Source organism: Dermatophagoides pteronyssinus, unplaced genomic scaffold, assembly GCF_027571235.1.
Source record: "Dermatophagoides pteronyssinus isolate colony J.1.1.1.1 unplaced genomic scaffold, Derpt_VIB-CSIC_2022.12 sq0006, whole genome shotgun sequence".
NCBI lineage: Eukaryota > Metazoa > Arthropoda > Arachnida > Sarcoptiformes > Pyroglyphidae > Dermatophagoides > Dermatophagoides pteronyssinus.
Genome location: NW_027461530.1, coordinates 1,170,566 through 1,187,313, shown reverse-complemented (window position 1 = coordinate 1,187,313; position 16,748 = coordinate 1,170,566). Strand labels below are relative to the sequence as shown.

The window sequence follows — 16,748 nt, the reverse complement described above, 5'->3', positions numbered from 1 at the left end:
CCTGTTCGAAATACATTTGAAAAAAATGTGGTTAAAGTTTTTTCTGTTGAATCCTGGTTAGAAGAAAAAATTGTTGATGATAATGATGAATCCAGTTGATAATGATCGTCTATGATGATTATGATTGTTTTCATTCAATTTATGATGGTTGTCAGTTTTTTGGTTTTATCGATGTTTTTTGTTTTTGTTTTGTTTTTGGTTATCCATTTCAATTCATTTATTCAAATTTATTTTGTCCATCACATCAATCAAATATTGATCGATATGATAATCTTCATGAAGATAATTTCGAGGTCTTTCTTTCTTTTCTTTTTTGATTTGAATTTATGGTATTTCATCATCATTATCATCATCATCATCATCAACAGAAACATTTAATTTTTCTCATTGTCGATCAAATCACAAATCGATCATAATTTTTTTCTCTCATTCCATTCACTTTGTTTAAGATCTTTAAATGTCCATCATTTTTCTGTTTTGTTTTGTTTTGTTGGATCGATCAATCGATTGATGGTAACCTTCGGTTATGATTATTATCATTTTTAGGATTTTCATGTTGAAACAAATGCAACAACAACAAACAAAAAATTGATCCAAATCCATTGATGTTTGAAAATTCATTTAAATCCATCAATGAATTTCCATAGACATTGTTTTTTTCGCATCATAATCATAATCGAAATTCTGGATGAATAAATTTTTTTGTTTGCCCAAACCTATTGAATAACTTTTTTCTTTCGTTTTTCGTTTGTTTTTCTTGAACACATCAACATGACATCAACTTTGTGAACTGAAAAAAAACTAGCTAAACAATGATGATTGATTGAATATGACAGTCCAAGGACAATGTTTTGTCTTTTTTTTTCTTCTATATTTATATTTTTGGAGCCAAAAAAATATTGTTGAATTTTTTTATTATTGTATTTCCTAAATAGATTCATAAAAAAAATAGACAAAATCTACTTTACTTTACTATGTTTGTTTGTTTGTTTGTGAGAGTTTTCAAAAATATTTCATATTTTATTTGACAAAAAAATACCACGTCCGTTTATTCAAGATAGATGTAATCAATGATTGAATGAATGAATGAATGAATTCATTCGTTTGATAATAAAGTTTGATCTAAATTCTTAACGATTTTGTTTGTTTTGAAAGATTGAAAGAAATTCAAAGTTTTCTCGTACAACTCTTTTTTACATGAATAAAGAATGGGCGTATGGGATTTTCATCGTGTTGTTCGTGTTGTTGTGAAAGACTTGTGTTAACAATGATGAATGTTTGATATTTCTTCGAAAGAAAAACAAAACAAATAACGATAATGTCCAATAACGATTGTTGAATCCAGGATCATTAAAAAAAATAAATAGGTATTTTTCTAAATTATTATTGATTATCACTTTGCTTTTTCATTTATTGATTTTTATATTTCATCAATTTTTTTTCGCTAAAAACAAACAAATCGATCAATTTGTCTTGTTTTTCCTTGTTTTTCGTATATAATCTATATATGTAAGATTAGGAAAAGAAAAATTTGTCAAATTCTTTTTGTCGAAACCAATCAATAAGCCAAATTTATTGTTTGTTTGTCGAAATCAGGATCTATTTTTTCTCGTTCGTTTCGTTGGTTTCATTCATTTTTTTGATGATTTATTTTTCAATCTACTACTACTACTGATCAATTGTCATATTATTATCATCTTAGGATCATTAGTCAAAGATTATCATCATTGAATTGAATCTATCAAACACACACCATATACACACACAATTGAATTGTCTAATGTATGTATGATGATCGATATAAAATGATTATGCCGTCGCCCAATTTTGTTTTTTTCTTTTTCGTTTCATTTCATTTCAATAGAACGATATGATCTTTTTTTTTTTTGTTATTTGGGATCGTTTCATTTATCACTTTCTCTTTCTCTCTAGTTTACTTTGCTTTACATTTTATAAAAATTATCATCATTTTCGATTTATGGATCAAAAATCAAAAATAACTGTTGAATTTGTTTCTCTCTCACACACTTTCACTAGCTTTTACATCGCGATCAAACACAGATTACATTCAAATCATTAGTTGAAATCCATTGTTTTTTTTCCATTCATTTTTGCATCTCATGGTCATCATATATTGATTGAAACAACAACAACAAGAAACGTTTTGGTCAATTTATCGTATTCAAATTATCTTTAACTATTTTTTGAATTGGAATTTTTTCTTGTTTTCTTTTCAAAATTTAACAATTCGTACGCGTTTCACTTGCCTAATGTACGCGTGTGTTTGGTCTAGTTTTAGATTTAAATCTTTTTTTTTCCTGATGATGATGATGATGATGTTGATAATGATAATGATGATTTTAGTTTTTTGTTTTAGGAATTCATTCATTACAATAGTCAGTACTGTATTGTTTATGATTTCAAAGTTTTTTTGCTTCAACTATGCTCATTTCCCCCACTGTTTTTTTTTTTTAAATTTCACTTATTCAGTGATTTTTTAGCCTTGTTTTGTCTTGTTTTTTTTTTGATCTTTTGATTTGTTTCCAAAGCAAGAAGAAGAAGAAAAAAATGAATCCATTGTGTGCTATGCTGAATTTTTTTCATTTTTCTTAAAATATTTAAATCTGATTAAGAAGCTGAGAAGCTTCTTTTTTTCTCGATGTTTTCTTGATTTATAAATATGGATTTAGAGACAACGAGAGAAAGTTTCTGAAAAAAAATATTTCATCATCAAGATGATGAAAATAACAATTGGAAACAAATATTTGATCCGAATATCCTCCTCCACAACAACATCCTTTTATTATTCGTTTGTTTTGTCTTGTTTATGGCCTTCATTTTGTTTTCTCGATGATGACGATGATTATCATCCATTAAACTAAAAAATGATGGCTGAGAAAACTAAAAAATTAAACAAAAAATACCAAGATTCGTTCCATTCTATTTATTCATCGTCTATTTTTTTTTTCTTTTTGGGCTATTTCCACTTAGTTAGTTAGTTTCACTAGATTGGATCAGGTATACAAAACAATCATGATAATTTTGATTAATTTTTGTTTGAAATCAAAAAAAATGAAAGAAAATTTAAATGATAGATAGATTCGGTAAATGGTTAATTGAAAAGTTTTTTCCTCTCTCCCTCTCTCAAACACCGACAATTAGTGTTGAAATTGATCGATGTCACACACACACATAAATTCAGATTATTCATTTAGATTTTTATTCACATTACCTGTATGTGTGTGTGTGCGTTAATACTTAATGATGATGATGATGATGATGATGGTCATATATTATCATATCAACCATATCGTATCATATCATCATCCTCGTTTTTTGCAGGCAATTAATTGACCAGAAATATCTTGATCTTTAATGCATTTATGCAATCTTTATGGGCAACAAGTGAGTGAGTGAGAATTTTCATGTTTGTCACTGTTTGGTATATGTGTATGTATGATGATTGCAAATTGTTTGATGAATGAATGATGATTGAGATGTTTGGTTATCTAGATTTCAATCATTATCTATCATTTTGTTTTTTTTTGTTTCTGTCAGTTCCTTTTGTTTTCGTATTTGGACCATATATATCGATATCGTTTTCATTCATTCATTCATTCATTCTCATTCTTTTCGATATGACAATTATGTTTTGTATGATGATATGCTGCACACCTTTATTTTTTCATAATTTTGTTTTTTTTTTTGTTTCTCGTGATGAAGATGAAAGGTTACCATAGGTTATCTTGATAACATTTTTTTTAACAACAAACAAATTTTTACTAAACAAGGCGAGGCATCTGATTGTTTTTTTTTGTTTTGTCTTTGTTTTTTTCGGTTTTGATCGATATCATCATGATGAAAACTCTCTCTGTGTGTGTGCATCATACTGATATTTTTGTTCCTTTTCGATCGTTATCCAAAAAAGATTTTAATCAGATTTGGTTTGAATCCGATTTGAAAAATCAGAAAATTCAGAAAAGGAAAAGTGTGAAGTTTCTGCTTTTCCTGCTTCTTGACCAATCCACTAATTAACCTGTTGATCCGATAATCATTGTTTTTCATTTGATTTGAATTTGATACCAGTGATTTTCGTTTGTTTTTCGTTGAAAAACTTTGATTAATTCATTTCACTGATTCAATGATGATGATTTTGATTTTTAAGCGACAAAAAAAAACTGTCTTTTTTTCATTTGTTTGATACGATTTTTCCATATACATATTTTTTTTTACCTTGATGGTTTAGATTAGATTTGCTCGGTTTTTTTTGTATAGAATCTATTTCTTATTTCTCCATTTCGGCTTTTTGTTTCTGTTTCAAACTTTTTTTTATTTATTTTGATTCACTTGATGAGATGAGACACAACTGAACAACAACAACAACGACGGTGACTTTGATGATCATAATTTATGAAATTCTGTTACCTGATTGCGTGATTTTTTCATATTTGTTTTTCTGTTTTTCAATAATTTACACTTGTTACACTTGTTATCATCTTTATTGATCAATAATTGATTGATTGATTGATTGAATTTTTGTTTGTTTTGTTTTTGTATTGTTTTGTTTACGGTGTGTGTGTGTGTGGTAACTGAAATATCTATTTTGTCAATAAAATTGATTGATCTTTTATTGATTGATTGATTGATTGATCAAATGCATAAATAAATAAATAATTTGTGATAATTATGTTGTTGTTGTTTTTGTTTGAAATAATGAAAATGTCGATGTTGAAAAGGTAATAATTTATTCATTATCTTTGTTTGTTTGTTTATTTATGATCATCATGATTGTTTTGTTTTGTCGAAATCTTTTCCTTGTATGTGTTTGGATGAATGATCGATTTTTTTTCGGTTTTTCTGTTTCTGTTTACCTATCGGGTTGATACAGATTTTTTTCAATGGCAAATTTTTTTTTTGTTTTTGTTTTTCCGTCCATATCGATTATCGACAAAGTGAAATAATAAATGATTTGTTTCATTGTCATTTGTTTGGCTACTAACAAGAAATCAAAATTGTCCAATTTGATTTACGATTATAATGTCATTGGATTTTTTTTCTCCTGTTTGTTTGCTAGATTGAGATCGACAGTTTTTGTCTGTGTGAGATAGATAGACAATCCATTCATAACTAACTGACTAATGATGATGATCAACAGGTTGATTATTATCGCGAACAAAAAAAAATAGATTGATAGTGTTTTTCGAAACAGAAATTTCATATTTTTCTTCATTGCTGGCTATTTCCACTTAATGTTTGTTTGTCGTTTCACTTTATGTAATTTATATTTATACATCTTTATATGATGTGTGTTTGATTTGATTTCTTTTTCGTTTTTCGTTTTGGATAAAACAAGAAACGAAACATTTTGAAAACCTTGATTAGATTTGATCCATCAAATGTTTGAATGTGTGTGTGTGTGTTTCAATTGTTTTTAATCTTTTTTTTTCGATGAATTGAAATTGAATGTGGATTTAGAGAAATAATATTGAATGAGTGAGAAAGAAGAAAAAACATTTCTTCTACATAGATGTTCCAAAGTCTGATTCATTCATTCATTCATTGTGTATTGAGATGATATTTTCATGGTCATTGTTTTCGTTGTTAATGTTTTTTTTTGTTTCGCTATGTAAGTGTGTAAAGATACAAATATGGTCGTACAAAAAAAAAGATAATGATTGTCCATGATGATGATTCAGGATTTCTCTTGTGGTTTTCTATTGCTGGAACTTTTGTTATGCCCATTTTAAATGTAATATTTTTTTTTCTTTTTTACTTTCTTTCTTTCTTTTTAAATATATTGTGTCTGTATTTGGTTTTCTAGTTCAAGTTTTCTGTGATTGTTCCGTGTTGTTTTGCGTGCGAAAAGTCTATATACATCATTATCATTAGCATCGACTATTTCGAAATTTCATTTTCATTTGTTTTTCTTTTCTTGTTATCTAAATTTATTTAAATGAAAATTTTATGATTGATTTCTGCCCCCAAAGAAAAAAAAGAAATGAATTGTTTGGCGCGTAATTTTCAATTTATTTTTCCATTTAAAAAAAAACATTAGGCGCCGGCGCCCATTGATTTTATCATCACCATTATAAACTGAATGAATTTTACAAAAAAAAACGCTACTTTCATTCATTCATTTATCCACCAAAATATTACGGATTTGTTTATCCTCAAGAATATGGTGTTTGTTAGTTTTTTTTTCTTCTACGGTTTGATTGTGTTTGGTGGATACAATTTTTTGATGACGCCATACACACACACACACACACACATATGTTTTTTCTCTTGTCTATTTCTGTTTAGTTTAGGGTTTTTTTTTGTCGTCGTCGTCTGTATTATTATTATTAAATAAATAAGGATGGATGGATGGATTATGTTTGGTGCGTGTCTAGCGTTTTCTGGTTGTTTATTTAAGAAGCATTCGACGACAACAACGACAAAAATGTTTGACGGTTATGATTATGATGATGATGGTTATGTTTGCTATGTGTGTGTTGTGTGTGTGTATTGGGATAATATCCGTATCTTTATATTAGTTTTGGTTTGGCACTTTGTTGTTGTTGTTGTTGTTGCCTGATTTTCTTTTGATTATGATACAAAAAAAATCTTCCCTGTTGTTGTTGTTGGTGTAGGGCGCGTTGACACCATTTAAGAAAAGAAAAAAAAAATTAGTTGCCGGCATTTTTACTGGTTTGTTTCAATGGATTTTTTTTTTTGTTGAAAATATACTTTCTTTCTTTCTCTCTCTCTGCTATCCTTTTAATTGAATTATTAATGTGAACATGTGGTTTGATGATGATGATGATGATGATTGTGTGTATGTATGTATTTTGAATGAAAGAATTTAATATTGAAGCGCCAAAATGTTGATAATGTCAATTATCATTTATAGCAGCAGTATAATTATCCTAATTATAAATTATATTCATTAGTAAGTAAGTCCGTATGTCATCATCATCATCATTTAATTATAATTTTTCTTTCTTCTTTTGAAATATGTTTTTTTTTTTTGGATGTGATGATCGAATTGTATTGAAGCAACAATCAAACAGGATTCTGTCAGGGAAAAAAATAAGGTAGAATCTCAAGAAGTTGGTTTGTTTGTTTTCTTTCGTTATTCATTCATTCTCACATGGATACATCACACAAACACACACAGTATGGGTATGCTGACAGTTTGAAAAAAAAGAAAAGAAAAAATCTTGTTAGCGCATCATGTAGCCAAATTCAAATGAAAATTATTCGCTACTTTTTGAATCCAGTCTTTTTTCTCACCAAAAATTCATTGACTTTACATTTTTTTTTGTTTTCGCTACGTTATTTTGTTTTTTTTCCTGTTGCTCAATAAGGCTATCGATCTTTGTTTATTTTTGAAAAATGAAAATTTGTCAATCAAACTTTTCATTTTCCATAATTCCATCTTGATATTGTACATTAATTTCTTATCGAACGACCAGACCAGCAACCAAAAAAATTTGATATTTTGAATCGATAATTTTTTAGTTTTTCATTTACATTTTTCAATCAAATATATATTGTGAATATATCAGTTCAATCACATCTCTTAATCATTATCGATTTGTGTATGTTTATCACCTAAATAAAATCATTTTGGCCTTTTTCTTGCTTCTTCTTCACTGATTTGATGATTTTTTTTGGTTTTATCTTTGCCATTTTTTTCTGGTTTCCAGTGTGCATTGAAAAAATCCAAGATTTAAATCATTTTTTTTTTTTGTTTGAAAAGAAAATTTCTATTAATATCAACCAACCAATCAACCAGTGTCGTTTGAATTTTTTCTTTCTTTCTTCTTTTTGATTAAATGATCTGACAAATTATCACGTCTTGTCCATAATGTCTTTTTCTTCATTTTCCTCTTTTTTTTGCCTGATATATCTTTGCTGTTCTTAAACTCAGTTTATATTATGGAAAACCAAAACCAAAAAAAAAAAAAAAAGATAATTCTTGTTGATTATGATGATGTACATTTTTTGGAAAGCTGATCAATAATCAGGCAACCAATAAAAATGAAAATTTATCAGTTTTTGAAAGTTATCGAAATCGAAAAGTAGCAATAGGAAAAACAAGAACTAGAGAAAGATTAAGTATGGACCATGCTGAATATCATTTGTACACACACACACACACTCTTCAATTGTCAAACCAAAAAACAGGAAATTTCTCATAAATTGAATCCATCATCTTGTTGTTGTTTTTTATTATTATTTTGATCTTTAGCCTGTTATCTTTTTTTTCTCTGGTTAATGTTCTGGTTTTCTGGTTTTTTTTCTCCTTCTCTGTATTTTGTTGATTTGGTTTGGTGGTTTCTGATAACTGCCAAAAAAGTTTAGGCATTTTTTTCCTCTAAATCTTTTTTACTGTTGCTTTCTCCATGTGTGTATGTTTGTGATGTGGACTGATAATAATCGAAAAAGGAAAATGATCATTGAAACCAAGAAGAACAAAAATTAGGAGAGAGAGAAAGAAAAAAAACCAAGCGAAAAACAAAAAATCTATCTAATCTTGTTGCCAAGTCCCGTATATTTATATATGCATAATCTATTTTATGTGTACGTAGTTTATATCTTTGGGTTTTTTTATTTAAAAAAAAGTCGTCTTTTCATCAGTAAAGAGAATAAAATGAAAAAATACATTTTTTCATTATTAAATATGTCGGAAAAAAAAATTAACAACATGATGATATATTCTATGATGGAATTTTGTTTGTTTTTTTGTTTCTAGTTCAATTCCTATTCCATTCATTCATTAATTCTCTTTAAACTGATTATCGTTGATGATGTTTTTTTTTTTTGGTTGTAAGAATAAAGGACAAATATCTGTGTAAGAGATGAATGATGATAATAGAAAGACGAAAGAAGAATATTCCATATTTATAAAGATGCTTATTTTCTATATTTATCCATTGTAGATTCTTTTTTTTTAATATTCTTTTTCTCTCTCTCTCCCTCTCTGATTGTATTTAACAATATTATTTATAGATATAATACATAGATAATGATCTATCATTTCAAAAAAAAAATTAGTTTTTAATTCAAGTTTTTTATGTTTTTACTTTGATGATCATTATATTATTAACGTCAAAACAAAATTTGTATTTTCTTTTTTCGTAAATTCTTCTTCTTGGTTCTTTAATTTATTTTTTTTTTTGTTTGTAGTGAATTTTTTTTCACCAAATGTGTTTAACGTTATTTTTTTCTTTTGCCAATCACATAGTTTATGTGTCTGATAGAAAAATTTCGAAAGATTTTCGATTTTCTAGGTTCGTATATCGTACAAAATATAGTGATGAGATAAAACAAACGAAAAAACGTTATCATAATTTTTGATTTTGTTTTCGTTGTTGTTTCTATAAATATCAAATTTTTTTTTTTGTTTGGTTTCTACTATTATAATGAAATGATGTAATTCAAAGGCCAATCTTTTGGCTTGATTTGAAGATTGATCAATCTCTGTTATTTTACCCGATTCATATTCAATACTTGTGCATCATCGACATCATCATCATCGGCAATGACAACAACAGTAAAAAAACAAAACAAAATGATAATCTTATCGGTTAGGTCTCCGTTTTCTTTCACTTACACACACAAACACACATTACCAATGACCTGTCTTCATACAAATTCACTTGATTGTTGTTTGTTTGTTGCTGCTGCTGCTGTTGTTATGCGATAGTTCAAATCAAAATTTTCGAAACACAGATCTTTATAGATATGATTTTTTTTTCTCAACAACTTTTTTTAGCCAGGCATCATAAAATCAACTTCTTAATCTTTTTATAGAGATATATCTTACTTTTTTTAAAACAAAACAGTTTGAATTTATTGAAAAAAAAATCAATCAATGAATAAATTGAAATGCGATAGATAATCAAATCGACTATAGCAAAGAGTAATAGTAGTAGGGAAAAAAATAATAACGAAATAAGCTTGGTAACAACAAGACCAGAACTTTGGCCTTCTTCTTTTTTTAATGGACGACAAATCATCAATGATGATTTTTGATGAAATGTTAAAAAGAAAAATGAATAGATGAAATATTCGTATCTTCAAGTGTGTGTGTGTATGTGATCATCCAATTTGATAATTAATGAAATGTATTTTTTTTCTGCTTTCTGCTTTATTGTCGGTATATTTTTTTTTTTTGTGGTTATCGGACTTTGTGTGATTATAATCGCATATATATAAGATATACTCGATCGATCGATCAATCGATGCTGATGATGATATCAATCGATCGATCGATTGATCGATACATTTTTGGGGAGTGGTGGTGGTGGTGATGATGATGACTTTATCAATCTTTCGTTTTGATTTTGATTTGATTTGGATGGCCATATTTTTCAAAAATTATCAATTCGAATCGGAAATTGATTTTTTTTTTTAATTATATTTCTGCTGTTGTTTTGGTTGTTGTCTGTATGGCAAATTCAAGATTGAATTTGATATGATGATGATGATGATGATGGACAGATTGTTCGGGTGGAATAATCAACAACAACAACATTGCCACCCACTTGACTACCCACCAAATCTTTTTTCGTATTTCATTTTTTTTGATCTAATTCAAATTGATTTTTTCTGCTTTTGATGATCAAAGTTTGCTTATTTTTTTCCATTGCTTATGTCATTGATGATGATGATATACTACTGATTTCTTCAAGAAAAAAAATAAACAACAATAATTCCGTATTTGTATTGATCTCATTGATGATGATGATGATAAGCTAGAAAAAAAAGACAAAATTCTTTTTCTTTCTGCTATTTTTCATCTCAATATAGATAGGATTTCCAAAACAAAACAAAAACAAAAAAAGCAGTTAGTTAGATAACTTGGTGAATAAAAATTTTTCCATTCTTTTTTTGCTCTTTATCTGTCTCTCTCTCTATATCTGTTATATGCATGTATTTTTTTCAACAACAACAACAAAAAATGATATGTGAAAAATGATCCGATTAGATCACTAGTGTGATATTAATCTGAACTAAAGTAATGATAAACTAATATATATTACTTTTGCTTTTTTTTTCTTTAAATGCTTATCTCGTTTTGTCTTGTTTTTGTTGTTGTTGTTGTTAATATCTTTTTTTTCCTTTATTTTGGATTGTAGATTTAGTTTGATAATAAAATTGTCTTTTGTGTGTGTGTGTTTTTGACTTTTGATTGATAATGATGATATTTTTTTTGTCTGTTTTTTGTATTTACATTATTGATTTTTGATTTTTGATTTTTCGGTCTAATAATAATAATCTTTTCAATTTGTTTTTTCTTTTCTTTTTTTTTGAAAAAAATGATAGAAATGTGATTCAACAAGTAACCAAAACAACAACAACAACAGCGATTCAATAATCAATGGTAAAGAATTTAATAATTTAGAAATTATAAAGGATAATCGACAACAACAACAACAAAGTGAAAATGATATACAATTATTATATTCAGCATCATATGATAATAATTTAATTGATAATTTTCCAATTGGTTGTGGTACACATCCTGAATTAGATTATACAAATAATTATTCATTTCTTGATGATGTTGCCGATCAACAAAATGATGATGATAATAATGATTTAGATAATGTTAATGATGATGAATTAGATAAATTATTAAATCTAATTAATCCAGAATGTATTCTGACTGAAGAAGAAGAAAATCGTTTAGCTGAAGAAACAAGAATTAAACAAAAATGTGTTGCCGAAATTGTTATCGGTGAACAACATTGTGAAAAAAAACAAAATAATCCAACATATGAACAACAACAACAAGAAAAAGTGATTAATAATCAACGTAATCCATTTGAAGAATTTCGTTCAAAATCAACAAATATTCAGGTAATAACACCATCATCGATTGTTATTAAAAATAAAAATTCAAATGAAAATGAAAATTTATTATTATCTAAATCGAGTCCATCTGTGACTGTATTGAAAACAGTACCAACAACAACAACAACAGTGACAACAAATTCGTTATCGTCCACTAATAGTGCCATCATTCAATGTAATAATCAAAATAATAATCATCATTGTAATCGATCCTTGTTATCAATATCTCAATCCTCCTCTACTTCTTCGACAACTACTAGTGGCAATCATCATCATCATCATCAACCAATACAACCACAATCAAATAAAAACTCACTGACTCAACGATTATCTTCGTCGTCAGTTTTTGATGGTGTTTCAACGTTTACTAGTTCGTCGAACAATACGATCAATGATATAGTTAAATCTTCGACAGCAACAACAACAACGACGACGACAAATGAAGAAGGTTCAACTTTGATCCAATCACAGTCGTCGATATTCATACCATCATCATCCACATCCATATCATCAACATCTTCATCATCGTCTAGTTGCGTTGTTAAAATCATCGATCAACCGGCATCAAATGCTCCGTTAGGAATTTCTGCATCAAATTTGAATAATAAAAAATTTGCATTAGTTCCTGTTTCATCAACTGCAACAACAACAACAACTGGTACAACTAAACCATCGGTTATATCGATCGTACCTAATTTAGAAAATAATAATAAAAACAAACAAAGTGTTTCAATTGTAGCCAATAATTCTCATACACAAAGATCACTTATAAATAGATTAGCACAAAATTCGCTTATTCATTCTCAATCATCATCATCATCAACAACTATAACCGTGAATTCGAGCCAGCCAATAACAACAATTTCATCATCATCATCGACTGTTAACACCAAAATATCATCGACCACATCAACTAATTCATCACCACCATCATCATCAACAACAACAACATCCGGAACTGGCATTAAAACACAACCATTTGTAATTAAATATCGTAAACCTAATGGTATGATGGCCACAACATTAGCATTAATGCTTGGTGGAAAATCTGATTCTACAACAAGTGGTACAACAACAACAACAACAGAAACAACAACTAGTCCTACATCTGGCAATAAATCAAATCAAATGAATCATACACAGAATAAATCACAAGGTGTTGATTTAACCACTATGTTCAACACTGCCTTACTTGCTGGATCATTAAATCATTCCATGTTGGAAAGTGAAAGTGGCGATAGTGATCATCAAACATTTATTGAAACGGCTGCTGCTGCTGCCACCGAACGATATGTTCGTGAAAAAATAGATCCACAATCATCATTTATTAATCAACGTGTCCAACAACAGATGGCGATACCATCATATCTATCAAATGTATCATTAACAAAAACCGGAAATGTCGATATAAACGAATATCAACAAGTAGCAAGAGATTTAACTCGACCATTATCACCAAATTCAGCGAATGCATTTTTTGCTGCTGCTGCTGCATCTGAAATTGATGCTATTAAATTTGAACGTGAATGTGTAAATTGTGGAACACAAAGTACAAGTCAATGGCGAACAAACGGAAATGGACATTATCTTTGTAATGCTTGTGGATTATATAAAAAATATAATGGTGAAGATAGACCACCGGCCAGTATTCAACAGCCTCGTAAAAGAAGTGTAAGTAATCATAAACATTTTATTGATTTGAATGGAAGGAAGAATGAATTTGAATTTCTCAACAAAAAAAAAAACTTAAAAGAATTGAAGTTTTTGACACATTCTAATGATTCTAGCTGGAGAGAGAAAGTGGGGGGAACAGAAATTATGATTATGATTATTATGATTATTGGAAACCATCAAAAATATGGCGTATAGGAAAAAGTTTTTCAACTTTTTTTGATGAACGCTCGCGTTATGTTCCTAAAAATAGCCTGATTTTTTTTGTTTTGTTTTGCGGTATTAGATAGATAAAGTTTATGAGAACACATACTCATCATCATCATCATTCAAGAAAAAAATAACAGAGACCAGAATATAAAGAAAAAAAAAGATGAATATTTTTGAGCAAAGAGATTAGAGCTTTAATATAAATAATAAGAAACACAGAAACAAAATGTGAAATAGCACAAGTTGCATCGATGTTATTATTTGAAATTGAAAGCAAAAGAAAAAAACTGTATATTGTAAACAAAATGAAAATCCAGGCTTATTTCTTTGATTTCTTCATCATCATCATCATCTAATTCGTAGTTTTTTTTCTTGTTGCAACCAAGATATCATCGTTTGGATAAATGGTGCCGTCATTTTAGCATTTTTGTTTTAGGTTTTAGTTCGTCAACATTCAATAGAAGGCAACCAAACAAAACAAAACAAAAAAGGCAACAAATCTTTCAATGCTCCATCAAAAGCCCGAAAAACCCATAAACACAAACATACATACATACATATTATCCATCAGTGTTTGTTGGTTGGAAAGCAATAATAATATTATTTGCCAGATAATAGCGAATTTTTTTTTTTTTTTTTTTGGTTGAAAGAATGTTCTGTATATATCTTGCTTTTATGTATATTTTGTTGGTTGATTTCTTTCGTTTCATTCGTCTTGAATGATCTCTGTATCTTCGATCATTTCTCTATACAAGTTCTTTCTTTCTCTCTCTGTATGTATGTGTGTCTAATAGATAGATAGGCAGTTCGATTTTTTTTTGTTTGAATTGTTTTATATGGGGGGAGGCAATGGAAAAATTGAAATCATTTGCCAACACTCTATCATGATGATGATGATGAACGAAAAGCAACAAGAACTTTGATCGATTCTTCATTTGTTGTATATAATTGTGTGTGATTGTCATTGGAATGCATGTGTGTGTGTGTGTGTGTGCAATAGATTCTCTCTAATTCCGTTGCTTTAAATGCGCCGTTAGATTGGAATAATCAAAATTTATTCTTGTCGAATTTTTTTCGTTTTTGATCATCATCGTTCGATTCTTGTTTCGAAATTTATTAAATTTTTGTTCTTCATTATTATCATTGTTCGAACGATAATTAATCGATTTCCATATTTTATTTTTTTTTAATTTTCATGGAAAATCAATCTTCATCCATGTTACCATGTTCATGGTCATCATCATCAATATCGAAATTAAAATCAACCGGAAATACAAATGTTATAAAAAATGTTGGAACAAAATTGAAGAATCAACAGCCAAAACAATGTTCAAATTGTGGAACGTTAACATCATCAATGTGGCGTCGTACAGCCAATAAACAAGTTGCCTGTAATGCTTGTGGCCTTTATTATAAACTTTATGGTGTTAATCGTCCAGTTGAAATGCGTAAAGATATTGTTTATCCACGGAATCGTTATTCAAAATTGACTGGTAGTTCAAAAACTGGTAATAAAAATTCCGGCATCACTATCGGCAGTGTTGGTGGTACATCAATGTTAAAATCATCATCCTTTCATCAAACCATCAATGGTCATCATCATCCTCATTTTTCAATGCTTAAACATCAGAATAATTTTGTTGGTAATCTTCATCAATTCAATCCGACGAAATTGCCAACGGAAATGCAACAAAATCCTAAAGTTTTTGTGATCTCTGGCAATGATGATTTAAATAAAAACAGTCATTCATCTGATCAACCGATTTCTTTGATCAACAAACAACCAAGTGCCTTTCAAAATCATTCGCCATCTATTGTTAATAATAATCATAATAAAATTATCGGTAATTCATCTAATGTTATAAATTCGATGGCCAAACAAACATCAAGCGCACAAAATATGATCAAATCATTATATAATTTAGCTGATATTAAATCGGAAAATTCATCCGATTCAACTCCGGATCATACTAATAATAATCATGATAATGATTCTCAACATGATAATGATGGTGATGATCCATCCCCTATTGAACCATTTCAACCTCATATTAAATCCGAACAAAATAGCGACGACGATGATGATAATGATGATGATAACGGTACTCATGAACGAAAATTGACAATTAGTGATGAACAAACTAAAAATGTGACATCACATTTAGACAATAACAACGGTCATTCCAATGATGATAATAGTGATAATGTAAGTTGTTTAAATATATTCATTTGAATGTAGTTTTTTCAAAAAAAATGTTTTTTTTTTTTATTTCTATGAACAGAATCATCAAAATCTTGCTGCGTTAGCACCGTTTCAACAATTATTGGAATTATCAGCAATAAATGCCAACAATCCTGTTGCTGCCCAAACACAAACAGCTTTAATGTCAGCTATTCTTCAACCCGGATCGTTTCCATTAGATTCAAGTTTACAATCTAGTTTATGTAATCCTGCTGTAGTAGCCATGTTACAAGCATTTAATTTAAATGGATTATTGAATCAAACTAATCTATCGAATGGCGATCCAAATGTCGATCATGTTGGTAACAAAAATGGTGAAGGTGTTGATAATTCCTCCCCGAATGGTGGCAAATCTCCCAACGATTATGCACAACATGAATGCGCTAATTGTGGTGCATTGGGCAGTATGACTCAATTGAAACGATATGGATCATTATCTCATTATCTTTGCGGTCGATGTGCTAATCATCGAAAATCTTCCGATCCAACAAGCAGTCCTCATTCAGGACGAAAGGTTAGTCTTAATAATTCTAATCGACACAATTTATTTTTATTCATATTCTTTGTAGCAATCGAAACCTCGCGATGTTCAATGCAGTAATTGTCATGTTACACAATCCAGTGAATGGCGACGAAATGTTCGCGGTGAAATTGTTTGTAATGCCTGTGGTCTTTATTATAAACTTCATAATCGGGATCGACCTATTCATATGCGTCGAGATTTTATTGCCCACCGTAAACGAACACCGAATGTAAGTTTCAAAATTTTTCATTTTTT

The 16,748-nt window shown here is 28.8% G+C and overlaps 1 protein-coding gene across 1 annotated transcript in view; it reads left to right on the top strand.

The window, feature by feature from the left end:
• The window catches only part of LOC113790121 (uncharacterized), a 40,057-nt gene that overhangs the window by 22,297 nt on the left and 1,012 nt on the right, over positions 1-16,748 (top strand). Inside the window, exons 2-5 of the mRNA XM_075820184.1 lie at positions 11,317-13,518; positions 15,038-15,934; positions 16,011-16,484; positions 16,540-16,722. Coding sequence (XP_075676299.1) covers positions 11,317-13,518; positions 15,038-15,934; positions 16,011-16,484; positions 16,540-16,722 — 3,756 coding nt within the window. The remainder of the gene's footprint in view (positions 1-11,316; positions 13,519-15,037; positions 15,935-16,010; positions 16,485-16,539; positions 16,723-16,748) is intronic.